The 14,838-nt window shown below is 43.9% G+C and overlaps 1 protein-coding gene across 6 annotated transcripts in view; it reads right to left on the bottom strand.

The window, feature by feature from the left end:
- Positions 1-13,833, bottom strand: part of GLIS3 (GLIS family zinc finger 3) — a 159,674-nt gene extending 145,841 nt beyond the window's left edge. For 2 of the 6 annotated variants that reach the window (XM_054055200.1, XM_054055196.1), the window contains exon 1: positions 13,594-13,727. Coding sequence is in view for 1 of the 6 variants with exons in the window: in XM_009566287.2 (XP_009564582.2) it covers positions 6,101-6,425 (325 nt within the window). In the remaining 5 variants the exon portion in view is untranslated. Of the gene's footprint in view, positions 1-6,100; positions 6,453-13,593 lie in introns of those variants that run through there. The other 4 variants (XM_054055199.1, XM_054055198.1, XM_054055197.1 and 1 more) reach the window with 4 other exon arrangements.
- Between the last annotated feature and the right edge of the window lie 1,005 nt (positions 13,834-14,838).

Below are 14,838 nucleotides of genomic sequence, written 5' to 3'. Positions count from 1 at the left end.
CTTTATCATTTGGGAATTTTTCTGGGGATCACACTCAAAGGCATACCGAGATCCACACGAGCTAGTTCCCATCGGGTCATGAGCTTGGTGTAGCCTTCCCCATCAATCAGCCTGCCCATGCTTTCTATGCAGCCTTCCAGTCGGAGATACTCTTTGGATGCTACTGACAGCAGCAAGTTCTCATCACAGTGAAAACTGGTGTCATAAAGCTGTTGATAAATACACCCCACCACCTTCAACTGGCTTGTCTCAGTCTGAAAGAATAATAACTGATAAGAAAAAAAACATAAAATACAAGCTTTACTTAAATCTACCCCTTCGCTATACTGTATTTTGGATAGCTGCAATTCATTGTCCAGGCCTACAAAGCAGAGGATAAAGGTATAAGGCTGAGTATGAGAGAAGTTAAATTACACTTTTAACACAGAATGGGTAAGTGTTGGCAAAATGCCTAATAGTCTTGAGGGATTTTACAGTTTAAAGTAGATCATTCTTGGCATTAAGCCTAACACTCTTCAGGGAATTTTCTGTAAGTTGCCTGGGGCCTTTATAACACATAGTCCAACATGTGATTTGTTAACACCAGTCATTTTTATTTTCTTAAATACTTGGTTCTTAAACAAAATTCTGAATGCTTAAGATAACTACACTGAAAGCAGAGAGTCAAAGTCAATATAAATCACTGCCATTGTTTGTGTTCCAAGAGTTGCCTGAACACATTTATGTTCAGGAGCTGAACCATGCCTGAAACATGACAGATTGGACAAAAAAAAATAACCTGAAATAAGCACTCCAAAGTATCTTGCAACAGTAATCTGCGCATCACCTTTTACATAAAAATGAAGTCAACTTCTTGTGCATTCTATGAGACACATACCAGTGAAGATAAATCTTCTCAAACTAGGTTTGACTAGGATTGCTGGTCATCCAACCTCTAAAACTAATTGTAGTATTAAACTCGGGGAGTGTCCTGCTTTCAGCTGTTCTCTCTCAGAAAGTCCTAGACCAGACAAACGAATCCACTGAGGCCCATCCCTACTGTCTTCAGATGCATTTCCCCAACAACTACCAGAGGTGCAAGTAATGGTTTCCTCGCCTTGATGGATCCTGTGTTGTTTTTCAAGTATGTTAAGATCACTGAAGCATATGCAAAGCTGGAAAATGTGTCATGCAGGATAAAACAAAGATCATTATCACTTAATCACTTTGCTGTACCTAAACATCATCAATAACCAGTCTTTAAAACTCCTGACAATTGATTACAGAAAACAACAGAAAAAGAAAGTCAGTCTTGAGTCAAGCTTTCTGTGTAAGGAACTGCACAGAATACTGATGAACATCTTTTTTCAGATTGTGCCAACTGACACGTAAAAACAACACTACTAGAGAGCAAAATAAGAATGTTAAAGAGATTTCAAGTGTGGCTCAAGCTGCTTACTGATTAACACTTCTGAATGTAACACTCCTCAACAGACCTGCGTGGTTATTATTCAAAAGTGAAACAAGGCTCTCTTGGCAGCTGGAGACAAATGAGCCTGTCTGTCCAAGTTCACAGTTCTCACACAGCTTAGCAGCATTGGAGCTGCTTATTCTTCCAGAGCCCCTGGGGAAAAAATAAAATCCCAATCCCAAGATTTAATGCCTGTCATCTACTTCCAGGATGAGGAAGAGCCCTAATAATCTCCATCAGGAAATATGCATCTGATACATGAATACTAGCTAACTAATTTTGCTAAAAAAATTTACAGTCACATTTGCAAGAAGACAGCAAATAAAATACACTTTTTTTTTTTTATGTCAAGGAACAAACATAGCTCTGCAGGAACCACAGAAATAGAAGCTAACAACTCTCTTTTCAATGATGCTGTAAAGAAGAACAAAAGGGGTTGAGGTTTATCTGCAGAAGTTTCTGAATTTCTTTCTAACAAATGTCCAGACTCGCTTTTTCAAATGCCATCTCAAGTATTTCCAGGTCAGCTCTGTATCACTGTAACATATTCGTAGTCACGTACCCACATGTTGACTACACTGGTCTTAGTAGAGCAGTCAGAGTGGAATGAAAGGCCGTCCGGAATGGTTGTCAAGGCTTGAATTCCTCATGAGTGCATTGTCACTTGCTGCCAGGGAGAATGGAGGACACAAGGAGATGGCTACGGCTCTCATGACTGAGAGCTGTTCACAATCCCTAGAAAGTCTTGCTAGACAGACCAGCTCCAACCAAATCACAACAGGGAAGACCAAAAGCGAGGCCAACAGGCTGCCTCTCACCTCCCCATGTCCATGTTGCATTTCTCCACCAGGCTATGCAGATATTGGCTGGAGGCACAGAAGGTGCACCACCTCCACCAACAGCACCTCAGCGCAGAATTTCAGTCACAGTGGAAATTCTCCATCAGCCAAATTCAAGCTGCTTTAAGACAACAATATTTTGTCTCACAGGAAAATCCACTCCTAAACTTTGAATGAACTCTTATAAGCATGTTAAATACAGTCACAGCATCGCAGACCAAAGAGCAAACTCCCCCAGTAGGATGCTTGCCCCGGTAGTGCTTATGAATAACGCTGAGGGAGAAAAGCAAGGTGGCCTACCAAATTACTCCCACAAACAGTTTCTGCAACTATCTACACCAGCAAGACTTTAAAAACATGTTTCATGCATTGAGTGAGAGAAGCCAGTATAGGTGTTGAAGAGATTGTTTGTTTCAGAAAATATGCGTTGTTTTCAGAAAGATTTGGGATTTGTATCACCACATGAGACATGAGAACACTCAGGATGTGCCCAAACGTAGTCCAGCTCATACTCACAAGTCCATTGTCTGCATAGAAAAGTAAATAAGACAAGCAGTAAAAAAAGCTACTACGTTTTCTAGAAAATAAAATACTATTCAGATGTGTATAAAGTGCAGATATGCTGGAAATAAAATAAATACGTAACTTCTGGACATCACTAAAATTAGATCACAGCTCTAATCTGAACTATTTGACATTTACACGCGTATTAAAAATTACCTTCTTAATAGAACACCCAGCAGTAAGTTCTATTTTAAAAATAATATTATTTTTCATTACCAAGACTTCTGTCAAAAGATTTGCAATGATGAAAGAAGTTGAAGACCCGTGCTGGCTAGGTTATGGTCTTGTGTCTTCCTTTACTGTCCTCACCCTTTTCTCCCTTCTGCTCATTCCTGCCTGATGTGTCTCCAACTCACTTTCACCTCAGCAAATACAGTCAGTAAAGATCTCTTTCTAGGCCTGAGTAAATCTAAAAGGTATGAAACTGACTATTCACAAGAAGTGGTCAAATACACATACCAAACAAAAGAAAGACTGTAGATTTCCAGTGTCAAATATGTGTACTGTTAAGACTGCATTTTGCACCTAATTTCTATGTGAAAATACCTAATATGGGTACATAAGTGTTCACTCCTAACTGGGAGCAGGGGGAAGGGAGGATGACTGCACTAGCATATTTTTCTGTACTGGAAAAAATCCACCATTATACTATTTTCCTTTTCAAATGCACAATGCAGTACTGGAAATCTTATTATACCATCAGTACTACACACGAGGTAAAGTAACTGAGATCACAGATGTAGACTGGTGTGTGCTCAGACTTGCTTTTTCCCTCCATAGAGTAACACAGCAATATGTTCTTCAGGTTCTCATCATGCACAAAAGCGTAACAGTTACATTACACTAAGAGAAATTTTAAAAAGTTTCTAAAAATCAACTCCTTTCAAAGCTCTGTAACTTTATACAAGATTAAGAAAGTCTTCAAGCAAAGTAAAGGCTCTCTGCATGTTGTCTACTGTAGATCACTGTTCTCTTTTCGAGCACTCAGCACCACCTCCTGTCAAAAAAAATCCCCTCTGTAACAAACAAGGCAGATAATTGGTTTGCCCCTAAATATGTTGTTCTTTCCTCCACCCCAAACTGAAGCTCCTGTTTTGTTGGAGTTTTTTCTAAACTGTTTTATCCATTACTGAAAGAAAGCAGGGAAACTATTCCAAAATGACCAAAAAATCACTTTGTTCTACCTCTTCCTTTCACTACCCTATGGGTTTTAAAGTAAAAAAAAAAAAAAACAAAAAAAAAAAAAAACACCAAAACCACAAAAAAAAACCCAACTTTCAATAGTGCAATCCTCCACAACTAATACTTAGACAAATGTAAAAGGAAAACTTATCTTCTTGCGATGAAGGTTTAACTAAAATAAGTACCTACTAAAAGGCATTTTCCTCCATGCGCTGCCACTAAAAAAGGACAAAATATGAAAAGAGCTGCACAACCATAAACTGCATGAGTAGTTTTATAAGGTTTACAGTCTTATTCATATACATGCTGTGCTTTACACAGCATAGCAAGGTTCAAAGTCTTACAGAATTATCTAGATATGATCAAGTGAATGAGACTAAGCTCTTTCACTGTGGGTACATTACCAGCACACACAATCTTCAGCTCTGTAAATGGTCCTGCTAATAACCAGAACTCTAAAGCATGAATTACTAATTCAAATCCACAGAAACACAGAATCTGAAGCCCATTATATCATAAGTCCGCAGTATCTTGTTTAACAAGCACTGTTCATACATAAGCTTCCCTAATGCCACTGCTTCATCTGAATGTTCTTCTTGCTGCCCCACAAAACAGCAGACTACTTTACATACGTGTGAGCTAATCAGGCCAAGAAGTAAAGATGGAATAACAGCAGCTAGGAGCATAGTGGTCGGGCAACAGACCAAATCCCCAAACAAGGACATTAAACTAGGAGACTCTCCACTCTATGCTGCAGTTCTGCAACATATACTACAGAAGGATTAGCTGTTTACTTAGGGCTATATTAGAGATCTCAACAAGGACTCTCTTGTTTTAGGTACGCAGTTTTGAAGACAGCAGGAATTAGGATCTGCCTGTAGTGGAAGAGAGAGAGAAAAGTTTCTCCAAAACTCATCATGTGAGTCCACCTCTCTTCACTGTAGCAGGAGCTTAATATATGCTGTGAATGACATCTATCACCACCACCAAAGCAAGCACCAGACTGGTGATCTCAGAGGTCACCCAATGAATATGTACATGCATTACCACTGGTCTGACTCAGCAGAGCACTCAAGCATGCAGTTAACTTTTAACTTTTCCTGAAATTATACTGGTTTCAAGCCTGCAAGCCTTGCTGAAGAGGGATGACTTCTTAAGTTTTTAAAGGGAAGTAGTGAAGAAAAACAGAAAACTGGAAGAAGCAACACACTTGGAATGAAATGGGGAATGTCTGCCTTTTCTGCACTTTCAGATATCAATACAAGATTTCCTTGGTATTTTAAGACATTTAATTATTTTCTATATATTAAATTCTCAAGTCTATGCACATTCAGTTTTAAAGGTATGACACCAAAACTCCTCCAGAAGAGTCTCCCCATCTCCAGCATGACCAGAGTCAAGAAATACTGAAAACATAAAAGTTCTGGTTTGATTTCAAGAACTCAAGAGCAGATAGTCAAGTACTTTCTCAGAGATAAGTAAAACTCTTGATACACAAGCACTTACTCACAGAGGACCAGCCTCCAAATTTTGTGAGGTCTATGCATCATTATTTTCTACAGCACAAACAGTGGTTCCCAAAAATAGATTACAAATCTATGGTAGACACATGCTCCAAAGACCTTCAAATCTTCTCCAGCCTAAGCACTCTAAAAAGCAGGACTATACTGCTGCTTTCATCAGTAAGGAGCTTTTAGTCACCAGTGGAAAGCTGTGTTCATGCATCCAGTAAGGAGTATTTCTGATAGTACTCACAAACTTCTAGTGCCACAGAACATGACTACCTGGATTTGTTGAGTCAAGAGGTTAGGTTAGCAAAGCAAAGTACGCTGTTTATAAAGCACCTTAGGGCAGCTCAGAGATTCTGAGTAAATGCTGTGTAATACAAAGCCTCTGGGAATAATCAAACGATGAATAACTTTTGCAGGAAAGAGCAAAACATTTTGTTTCAGTAAAAGAGTGGTAAAGAAGGGATGAGACACCACCTACTAACACCAGTACCAACAGGCATCTGATATTGGAGAAGAAATGCTACTAATAATAGCAATAGAAAAAGGAGTCTTACCTTCACCTGTGCCTACGGAGAAAGTATTTCCAAACTCTTGCTGTTCTGGCTTTAAAGACTGTGGAAGTGGCAGTCCTGCGGGCTGTGGGACTTGTAACAAAGGCTTCCCATTTGTAACCACTTGTTTCCTGGCACTTAGAGCAGGAAGGTCAAAAGCACTGTCAATAATGTTGCTCTGAGGAGCTACCCCTCCTCCAAGGGGCACCTTTAAGTGTAGGCTGGCAGACAAGCTTCCAATAGCTGGGCTTAGGGTGCTGCTATTTGAAGATGGGCAGGGCATTCCTGCATGAACTCTGATAGGTGGGATCTGCTCTCCACTGCTCATCCTAGGTCCATGGGGAATGCCTGTTGTCTGATGGCTCCTACTTCACGACCACTCATTCATTTTTAAGAAGTTAATGTAATCAAAGTGTGTTTAACAGACCCACAGCTATGAATATCAATCCAAAGTCAGCAAGTAATCCACTGTGTACTATGCCTGTTTAAAAAAATACATAAATAAAAATAACTTATATTATAAGTAAATAATACATGAAAGAGGACTGCACATACCTCTGTGACATTATTGTTACAAGAAACAAAGTAAAAGAACTGTATGGTCTGTCAGAGAGACATAACAAAGCCTAGCAATAACTTAGAGCTCTAACACGGAGAAAACCTGCCCCTTCAAAAGCTGAAGTTTGCAGTACGGTCAGCTGCCTTCACATTAGCTAAACCAGCCATGAAATTAAATGAATTTTGACCAAGTGCAAGAAGGCAGTGAAGAGTGAAAAAACTCTCTGATAGGGAGTTCTCATTAGGGTAAAAATGACTATCCCCCCTTTTTCTGGCATCTCCTCACTCTATTAATTAAAATGGTGCTGAAAATCACACTATGCAGATATACACGAAACAAGATTTAGCAGTTCATGTTTTAAACGATGTGCATACAACAAAACGAAGAGGGAACACCAAAACCACAGAAATGCCTCTATGGTCCTTCAAACTCTGTGACACTTCACAGAGAAAAGTATTCCAAGAAAGCACAGCACAGAAATATCCATAAAAGTAACTGCAATCACTTAAAGTGTGGATGCTTACTGTAAACCTAGAGATATGCCATAATTTAAATGTAATCATACAGCAGCAAATTTTCAAGGGCATCTTTCAAATTATACTGATAATTTTGGAACTCTGACTTTTCATCACTTACATTTCCCATTATTTGAATCTTAGAAGTCAAGACTGGTAAGAGGGTTGAAAAATCATCTCAGCCACAGCCTACTCCAGGGCAGAATCAACTACACCTAAATATTTCCTGATATAAAAAAGATTTGTAGGTAAAAGCTGCACTTGTCAGTGTAAATCCGTGGGCTAAGATATAGCACAGATCAGCTAATTTCAGCCCTAACTCAGCTGAACAGTACATGCCCAACTTTCATCATTAGGTTCATATGCTTAACATTAAGCACACGTATAAGTAGGTTGTTCAGTCATAGACTCAGTGCCTAATTAACTTGTTCAGACAAACAAATTAAGTTGGCAGAAATAAAACTGAAGTACAACTTCAATTACAGTTTTCATTGAATTAAGCATTATGATCTTGCTGCAGCAAAACACTGAACCACAACTTCTACCTTCAGCTCATGAAATTTTCAACACTGAAGCCAATAAGATTATAATGTTCATACTCAACCATTTGTTTACTATGATTTTGCAGTGTCTCAATTATCTCCATCTGTGAATTGTTAAAAAAAAACAAAAAAACAAACACCTATTTGTTTAGCAAAACTGCACTCATAGAACACTTCTAAGAGGTATCTAAGTATCTGCATAATCTTAGATGCATAAATATTCACACACGCTCTCCAGTTAAAACTCACTAATAATGAAAGGCCTAAGCATATTAACTTCAAAAGCAAGAGCAAAATCCCAACTGACATTGAGATGCCCCAACCACACTTAAATGGTCATAAAAGAGTTATTCTACATACTATTTTTTATTGTTGCATTTTTATATTAAAATAAATAAAATGAAATCTGTGAAGCACACCAATCAAAAACAATATAATTTACTATCATGCCTGGCTGAAGCAAAAACCACTCTCTGCAATACAACCAAGGGCAGGAGAGCTGACTGCTCTTAAATTCTCAGAGTTTGTTTTAAAAGCAGAATGTACATTACCCTAACACAGGTGGCTAGATCCTTAAAAAAGTACATACTAACAAAGGCAGTTGTTCTGCTGGCAAGGCTATACACCATGTCATCATAAACTGGCTGCAAATAAAAATCATTCCTGTCTGTAGTAACCGTTTGCAGTGTTCACTACATTAGAAAAGTTATAATATAATCAATAGAAGATTAGACATGACAAATGCATTAGCTGTACTCAACAAAAGCCTTTAGTTTAATCAACAGAAGAATATTTCTGCACAGCTTACACACACTTTCCAGCCCTATAAAATCCAGGTCAACATATGGCTTCAGTTGCTAGGAGGATGGTCTCGTGTACTATTCTCCAGTAATAGTCTATCCTACAATGAGTAAGAAGTGTTCTATGCTACCATGTCTCAATTTTATCATTGTCTACTTCTGGGTTGGGTATGGCTTTTTTTCACACTTGAAGAAAGACCTCCAGGCCTGTGTTTTCTTTCTTTATGCTACTACACTATATGTTGAATTAATGCCCTGAAAGTACAAATAGAACAATCTTCTTCTAATGAAAGCAGAAAGAAATCACGTAATTTCTCTACATTTCCCCCCCAGTCTCCATCATGATTCTATGAAGAAAAAGTATAACATTACATTAACATGCAAATCAATGCTTCCTTTCTTTAAAACATTAAAGCACCTTGCAGAGCATTAGTTTTCACAGTTTTTTATTATTATTTTGTGGCATTTTGAATATTATTTACTTATTCACGAGTCACTCTTTATTAGTTAGTCTGTTTAGCATCACCTTCCATTATGGTGTAAGGAACTTCTCACGTCAAAGTCTGAGTGGGCAAACTGGTTAAAACCAAAACAACGCATTACCTAGACGTGAATAAACCATATATAACTGTCTAAATGCCAACTGGACATGAATTATATTCTAAAAGTATAACTGACTTTTGCATCAAATCCATAAATTTCTAACCCAAGTTATCTTGGAAATGGTAGGATTACAGCACCTACTACAACAGCTTATTTAGAAATAAGCTTAGAAATCCTGAATAGGGTTGAAGCTTAAAGTACTATGTTAAAATACACCAAAAAAAATGCATAAAATAATACTGTCCCGAGACCGAATGGCTGTGCTGACAAATTCTTTTGTTCTACCAAAGGAACACAAGCATTTGCCACCTCTCAAGGAAATATTCCTGTGCATCAGTGAGATATTGTAGTAACCTTATCATGCTCCCCCAGAAGCTAATGGAAACACAATTATGTCCATTGCTTCCAAAGCCTCCTTTTTCTTTAAGCTGACACTACTCAAAGCTTTATGACTCCGCATCTATCAAAAACAGCACAACAACATAATTACGCAAAATCCATAACAATGATTTATAAATTAACGGTCAGAAACCCATGTAGTAAAATTTAAGTTCAAGCTGAAGCCCTTGAAAATCTGAATACTAATCCTTTAGGGAGCAAAACAAAAGAAGAATTCACAAATCTGGCTGCAGCACTGTATGACATATAGTCTACATTTACAGTACAGTTTTGAAAAGTAATCAGAGTTGGCTTACTGCTTCACCCATTGAAATAAGAGGTAAAATACATTTCAACTTCAATAAAACCTGAATTACTCTGCTACAGAGATCAGTTAAAGGGATTGTAATAAATTCTCTCAGAGACACTGTCACAAAAGAAATTATCAGACATTGGCACTTCGTGCATAGGGTAGCAAGCACTATCCCACACCAAAGACAACTGAAAGGCAATGCACTGTACAGTCTCTCCTTTCTCTTCTTCCACAGGAGACATCTCACCCTCACAACAGCAATCAGACACTGCAGAAATCAAGCATGAACTGTAATGTCCTACTGTTAATCCTGACTGTGCAATCCAAGACTCTGAGTGCCTTCTTCCCTCATCTCCAGAGGAATGTGGACAAGCTGAGAAGTGGGCCTGTGACAACCCCATGAGGTTCAACAAGGCCAAATGCAAGATCCTACAACTGGGATGGGACAATTCACGGTTTCAATACAGGATGGGGGGATGATGTGATTGGGAGCAGCCCTGCGGAGAAGGACTGGGGGTGCTGGTTCACAAGAAGCTCAACATCAGTCAGCAATGTGCACTCGTAGCCCAGAAGGCCAACATACCCTGGGCAGCATCAAAAGAAGTGTGGCCAGCAGGCTGGGGGAGGTGATTCTGCCCCTCTACTCTGCTCTTGTGAGACCTCATTGGAGTACTGTGTCAGGTTCTGGAATCCTCAACATAAGAAGAATATGGAACCATCAGAACAGAGGAGGGCTACAAAGAAGATCAGAGGACTGGAGCACCTCTCCTATGAGGGCAGTCTGAGAGAGTTGTGGATGTTCAGCCTGGAAAAGGCTCCAGGAAGACCTCACACTGGCCTTCCAGTACCTGAAAGCAGGCATACAGGAAAGCTGGGGAGGGACTTTTTACGAGGGCATGTAGTGATAGGACAAGGGGGAATGGCTTTAAGCTGAAGGTAGGAAGATTTAGATAAGACATTAGGAAGATATTCTTCATTAAAATCTTGCCCTTTAAATTCTGTTCTTCCCTGCCAGCCCTTCCATCCTTGCATGCCCATCTTATTTGCAGCATCACCTGTCAGTGGCACAGTGGCAAAATAGTCGGAAGTCAGTGCCACCACTGATGAGTCAGTCTGGGTAGTCTGGAGGACAAGGATGAAGAGGATGAAAGGACAGCCACCAAAAGCTACAGGGATGCCACACCTCAGCATCAATGTCTGTGGAAATGGGGCCTCAGAGGTTTTTGTGTCTCTCAGCTGCTGGGACAAGGACACACCCTAACACAGGTGAAGCCACCAACTTAACTCATTTTCTAAAAAGCACGCACACACATAGGAAGTGTTGCAATTACAGCTTTTGTACAGTTATCTGGCTACAGCCTACAGACCAAAGCATGGCAGTAAATTATTTTTGGGAAGCAAAACTACACAGAGATTTAATTAGGGAAAAAAAATAATAATAGCTGAGAGCTTGAACTTAGGCTTGAAACAATACACATATTAAGAATCACAACTGTAATAAAGGAAGACAATGTGAGTTCAAAACTGAAACTATAAAACAAGCTTTCCACTCATTTTATAGGTAAGCTCTTGCCACTCTTCATGCCAGACCACATCTCAGAAGTCATACACTACTGAGAATAACAAATACCTCACATTAGCATCCACTGTCCGGGTTATTTCTATCCATCTCTTGACAACTGTTCTCTTGAACTACCACAGGGGGCTTCACTCCAAACTACAATACTCTCATAATATCACAGTTTTCTTAGGCCCAGGTTGTCAGCCAAGGAAAACTGGAAGAGCCTCACATAATCTGCGAGTTTCAAAAACCAGCAGCATGCCTTTGTCACACAACATCAACGAATAAGTCAAATGAAAGCTAAAGAAGACCCTCTACAGTGCTGTGAGACAAGCAGCCCCTAAACATGACTGAGTTTCTCAGAGCTAGCATAACAAAATATACTAATTACTTATTACTTGCATCATTATAATTCCTTGGAAGATTAGTCACAGAAAGGAAGTCTTTGTGTGAGGGACTGTACAAACACAGAGGAGAGCACAATCGCTGATATGGCTGCAACTGCCATCAAAAGGGCAGCGGTTATCAGTGGACATGATGATGTATATCCTAGTTTGGTTGGGATCAAGCTTTATTACCATTCTGCCAGAAAAGCCTTCTCAGTTTTTTATTATGGTAATTAAGATCTCCTGATCTTTTTCTCTGCTAGAACTGTACGTGTCAGAGCTCTGGTACTGCAAGTGGTTGCTGTAAGAGAACAGCACGAGCTTTGCAAGACCAACATTATTCTCACTAAAGCTAGCTATAAACCTCAGAAAAACTGCATGAAATACTCAATGCAAATCTGGCAGCACTGAATACCAGAGTCGGAAGCATGCCTTCCAACATGCTTTCAATAGCTGCAGCATCCTTACCCAGTAATGAAGGACTTTTGCAGACCCTGACTTGTGCACCTTTTACTCACGCTGCAGTGCTTCTATCTTTGCCTATAACGACTTTGAACTTCCCAGGGGTGCAGCCACAACTTCTAATGTTGCAGCATCAGCAATGATAAAAGCTCCAGTGCATGCAGGACACCTGAAAACACCAACAATGTCCCAATGTGAGCCACTGGCAATGCAAAGGCAGAGCCACGGGCAGCTGCCCTGCTTTGCTGCTTTCATTGTGACTGCCACTCGTGGGGCTGTGCGGGTAACCACCGCGTGCTGCTGAGCAGACGGCCTGGGAGATGCCTACCACCACCCTTATCACAACCGTGGCTCATCCCACAGACCTGGCAGCTGAAGCATGAGCAGCCTCTAACGGTGCCAAAAGCCTCCTCTCTCAGTAGAAGAGGGCAAAGTAAAAAGCCATGAATTTCAAGTCTAGTAAGTTTAAGAGGCTGGAACTGCTAGCAGCATACAACCCACAGATGAGGCAGAGCTGTCACCTTACCGGGCATGACATGACTGAGACACTGCCTGGGTGACAGCAAGCCCCACACAACGGACTACTCGGCATCAGGGCCAGGAGCCTCTGCGGGGCAGCCCCGATGGCCGCGCATCGCTCCTGCCGGCACCCATGCCCGTCTGCCCCTGCGGGGACCCCGCTGCCCGCACCGCTCACACCGCCCCGCGCTGCCCGCACCGCTCACACCGCCCCGCGCTGCCCGCACTACCCAGCCCTGCTCACGGTGCTCGCGTCGACCCGCGCTGCCCGCACCACTCGACGCCCCGCGTTGCCCACGCTGCTCACGCTGCCCCACTCTGCCCTAGCTGCCCGCACCGCTCCCCGCACTGCCCGCACTGCTCACACCGCTCACGCTGCCCCGCTCCCCGCACTGCCCGCACTGCTCACACCGCTCACGCTGCCCCGCTCCCCGCACTGCCCGCACTGCTCACACCGCTCACGCTGCCCCGCTCCCCGCACTGCCCGCATTGCTCACACCGCTCACACTGCCCCGCTCCCCGCACTGCCCGCACTGCTCACACCGCTCACGCTGCCCCGCTCCCCGCACTGCCCGCATTGCTCACACCGCTCACGCTGCCCCGCTCCCCGCACTGCCCGCATTGCTCACACCGCTCACGCTGCCCCGCTCCCCGCACTGCCCGCATTGCTCACACCGCTCACGCTGCCCCGCTCCCCGCACTGCCCGCACTGCTCACACCGCTCACGCTGCCCCGCTCCCCGCACTGCCCGCATTGCTCACACCGCTCACACTGCCCCGCTCCCCGCACTACCTGCACTGCTCACACCGCTCACACTGCCCCGCTCCCCGCACTGCCCGCATTGCTCACACCGCTCACATTGCTCACGTCGCCCCTCGCTTCCCGCACCGCTCACGCTGCCCCGCACCGCTCCGCGCTGCCCGTCGTGCTCCCGTCGCCGCCGGGGCGGCAGGCTGTCCGCTCCGCAGCCGTCTCCTGCAGGTACCTATCTCCGCTTATTCATCGTGGGGATGACAAATTTCCCGAGCGGGTGTCTGTCCCGGCCTCCCAGACGGCGCTGCGTCCTCATCTCCGCGGCGGGGTGGTCGGCGAGGTGAGTAATTCCGCGGTAACTTCACCGCAAGAGGGTTTGTTTCGCTTTTTCTCCTCCTCCTCCTCCTCCCCCCGTCCCCGCTCGGACGCGGAAGCCGGGACCCGCCGACTCACCCTCTGCGGCGGAGGCGCCGCGACAGCTTCGGGCGAGCGGAGCCGCGGAGGAGCCGCGCGGGCAGCCGGGGGAGGGGGGAGCCCCGCCGCCGGGATGCGGCTGACCGTGCCCCGCGGCCGTCATGCGCCCGCGGGGCCCGCCGTTAACCCTTGCCTTTCCCGGCGGGGAGGCGCCTTCACCGACAGGCGGGGAAGCGGAGAGGGTTTCTCTGCCGGAACCCGTGCGGCTGAGGCCGCCTCCGTAGACGCTGCGGTTGGGACTAGGGGTGCGCAAGGCGATGGAGTGGGGTCGGTGGGGCGTCTCTGCAGCGGCGGGGAGGGGTCTGGGGATGCTGGGGGGCAGCGCGGGCGCCGGAGGGCGTGAGGCTGCGGGGAACAGGGGGACGGGGTTGCCCGGAGCCCGCGGGTGGCTGCGCGGGGGACCCTGAGGGGTGAGGGGGAGCTGGAGGGCTGCAGGAGGGCTGGAGGGGGATGCGTAGGAGCTTCCCAGGGCCTGCGGGCCGGTTGGAGGGGAGCTTGGGAGCTGCAATGTGGGCTTTATGGGACCGCATGCAACAACAGAAGTTGTAGGGGGCTGTAAGGGGGTCTGTCTGTGGGCTCCGTGGGAAACTGTGTCATGGCAGAGGAGTGGGTAAACAGAGGGGACGGTGCCTTATAGGTGAGAAAGAGCATGAACAGGCTTGATGCCTCGTGGTGCTTTGCTGTACAAATCTTAGAAACGCAGCTTAAAGGCAGGAGCTCTTCGCTGCTATAAGGTGAGGATCCTGCTTGCAAAGGTCAGAGGACTGGAAATGAGGTAAAGGAAAGTTGGAAGAATATTCAGGCCAATCTGCTGCCTCCATCCCCTCACACAGAAAAACCAGGGATTTTTAGCCTACAGGTTAAAATGATGACCAG

Source organism: Cuculus canorus, chromosome Z, assembly GCF_017976375.1.
Source record: "Cuculus canorus isolate bCucCan1 chromosome Z, bCucCan1.pri, whole genome shotgun sequence".
Lineage (NCBI taxonomy): Eukaryota > Metazoa > Chordata > Aves > Cuculiformes > Cuculidae > Cuculus > Cuculus canorus.
The sequence above is the reverse complement of the archived record's forward strand: the minus strand, read 5'-3'. Positions and strand labels throughout refer to the sequence as shown.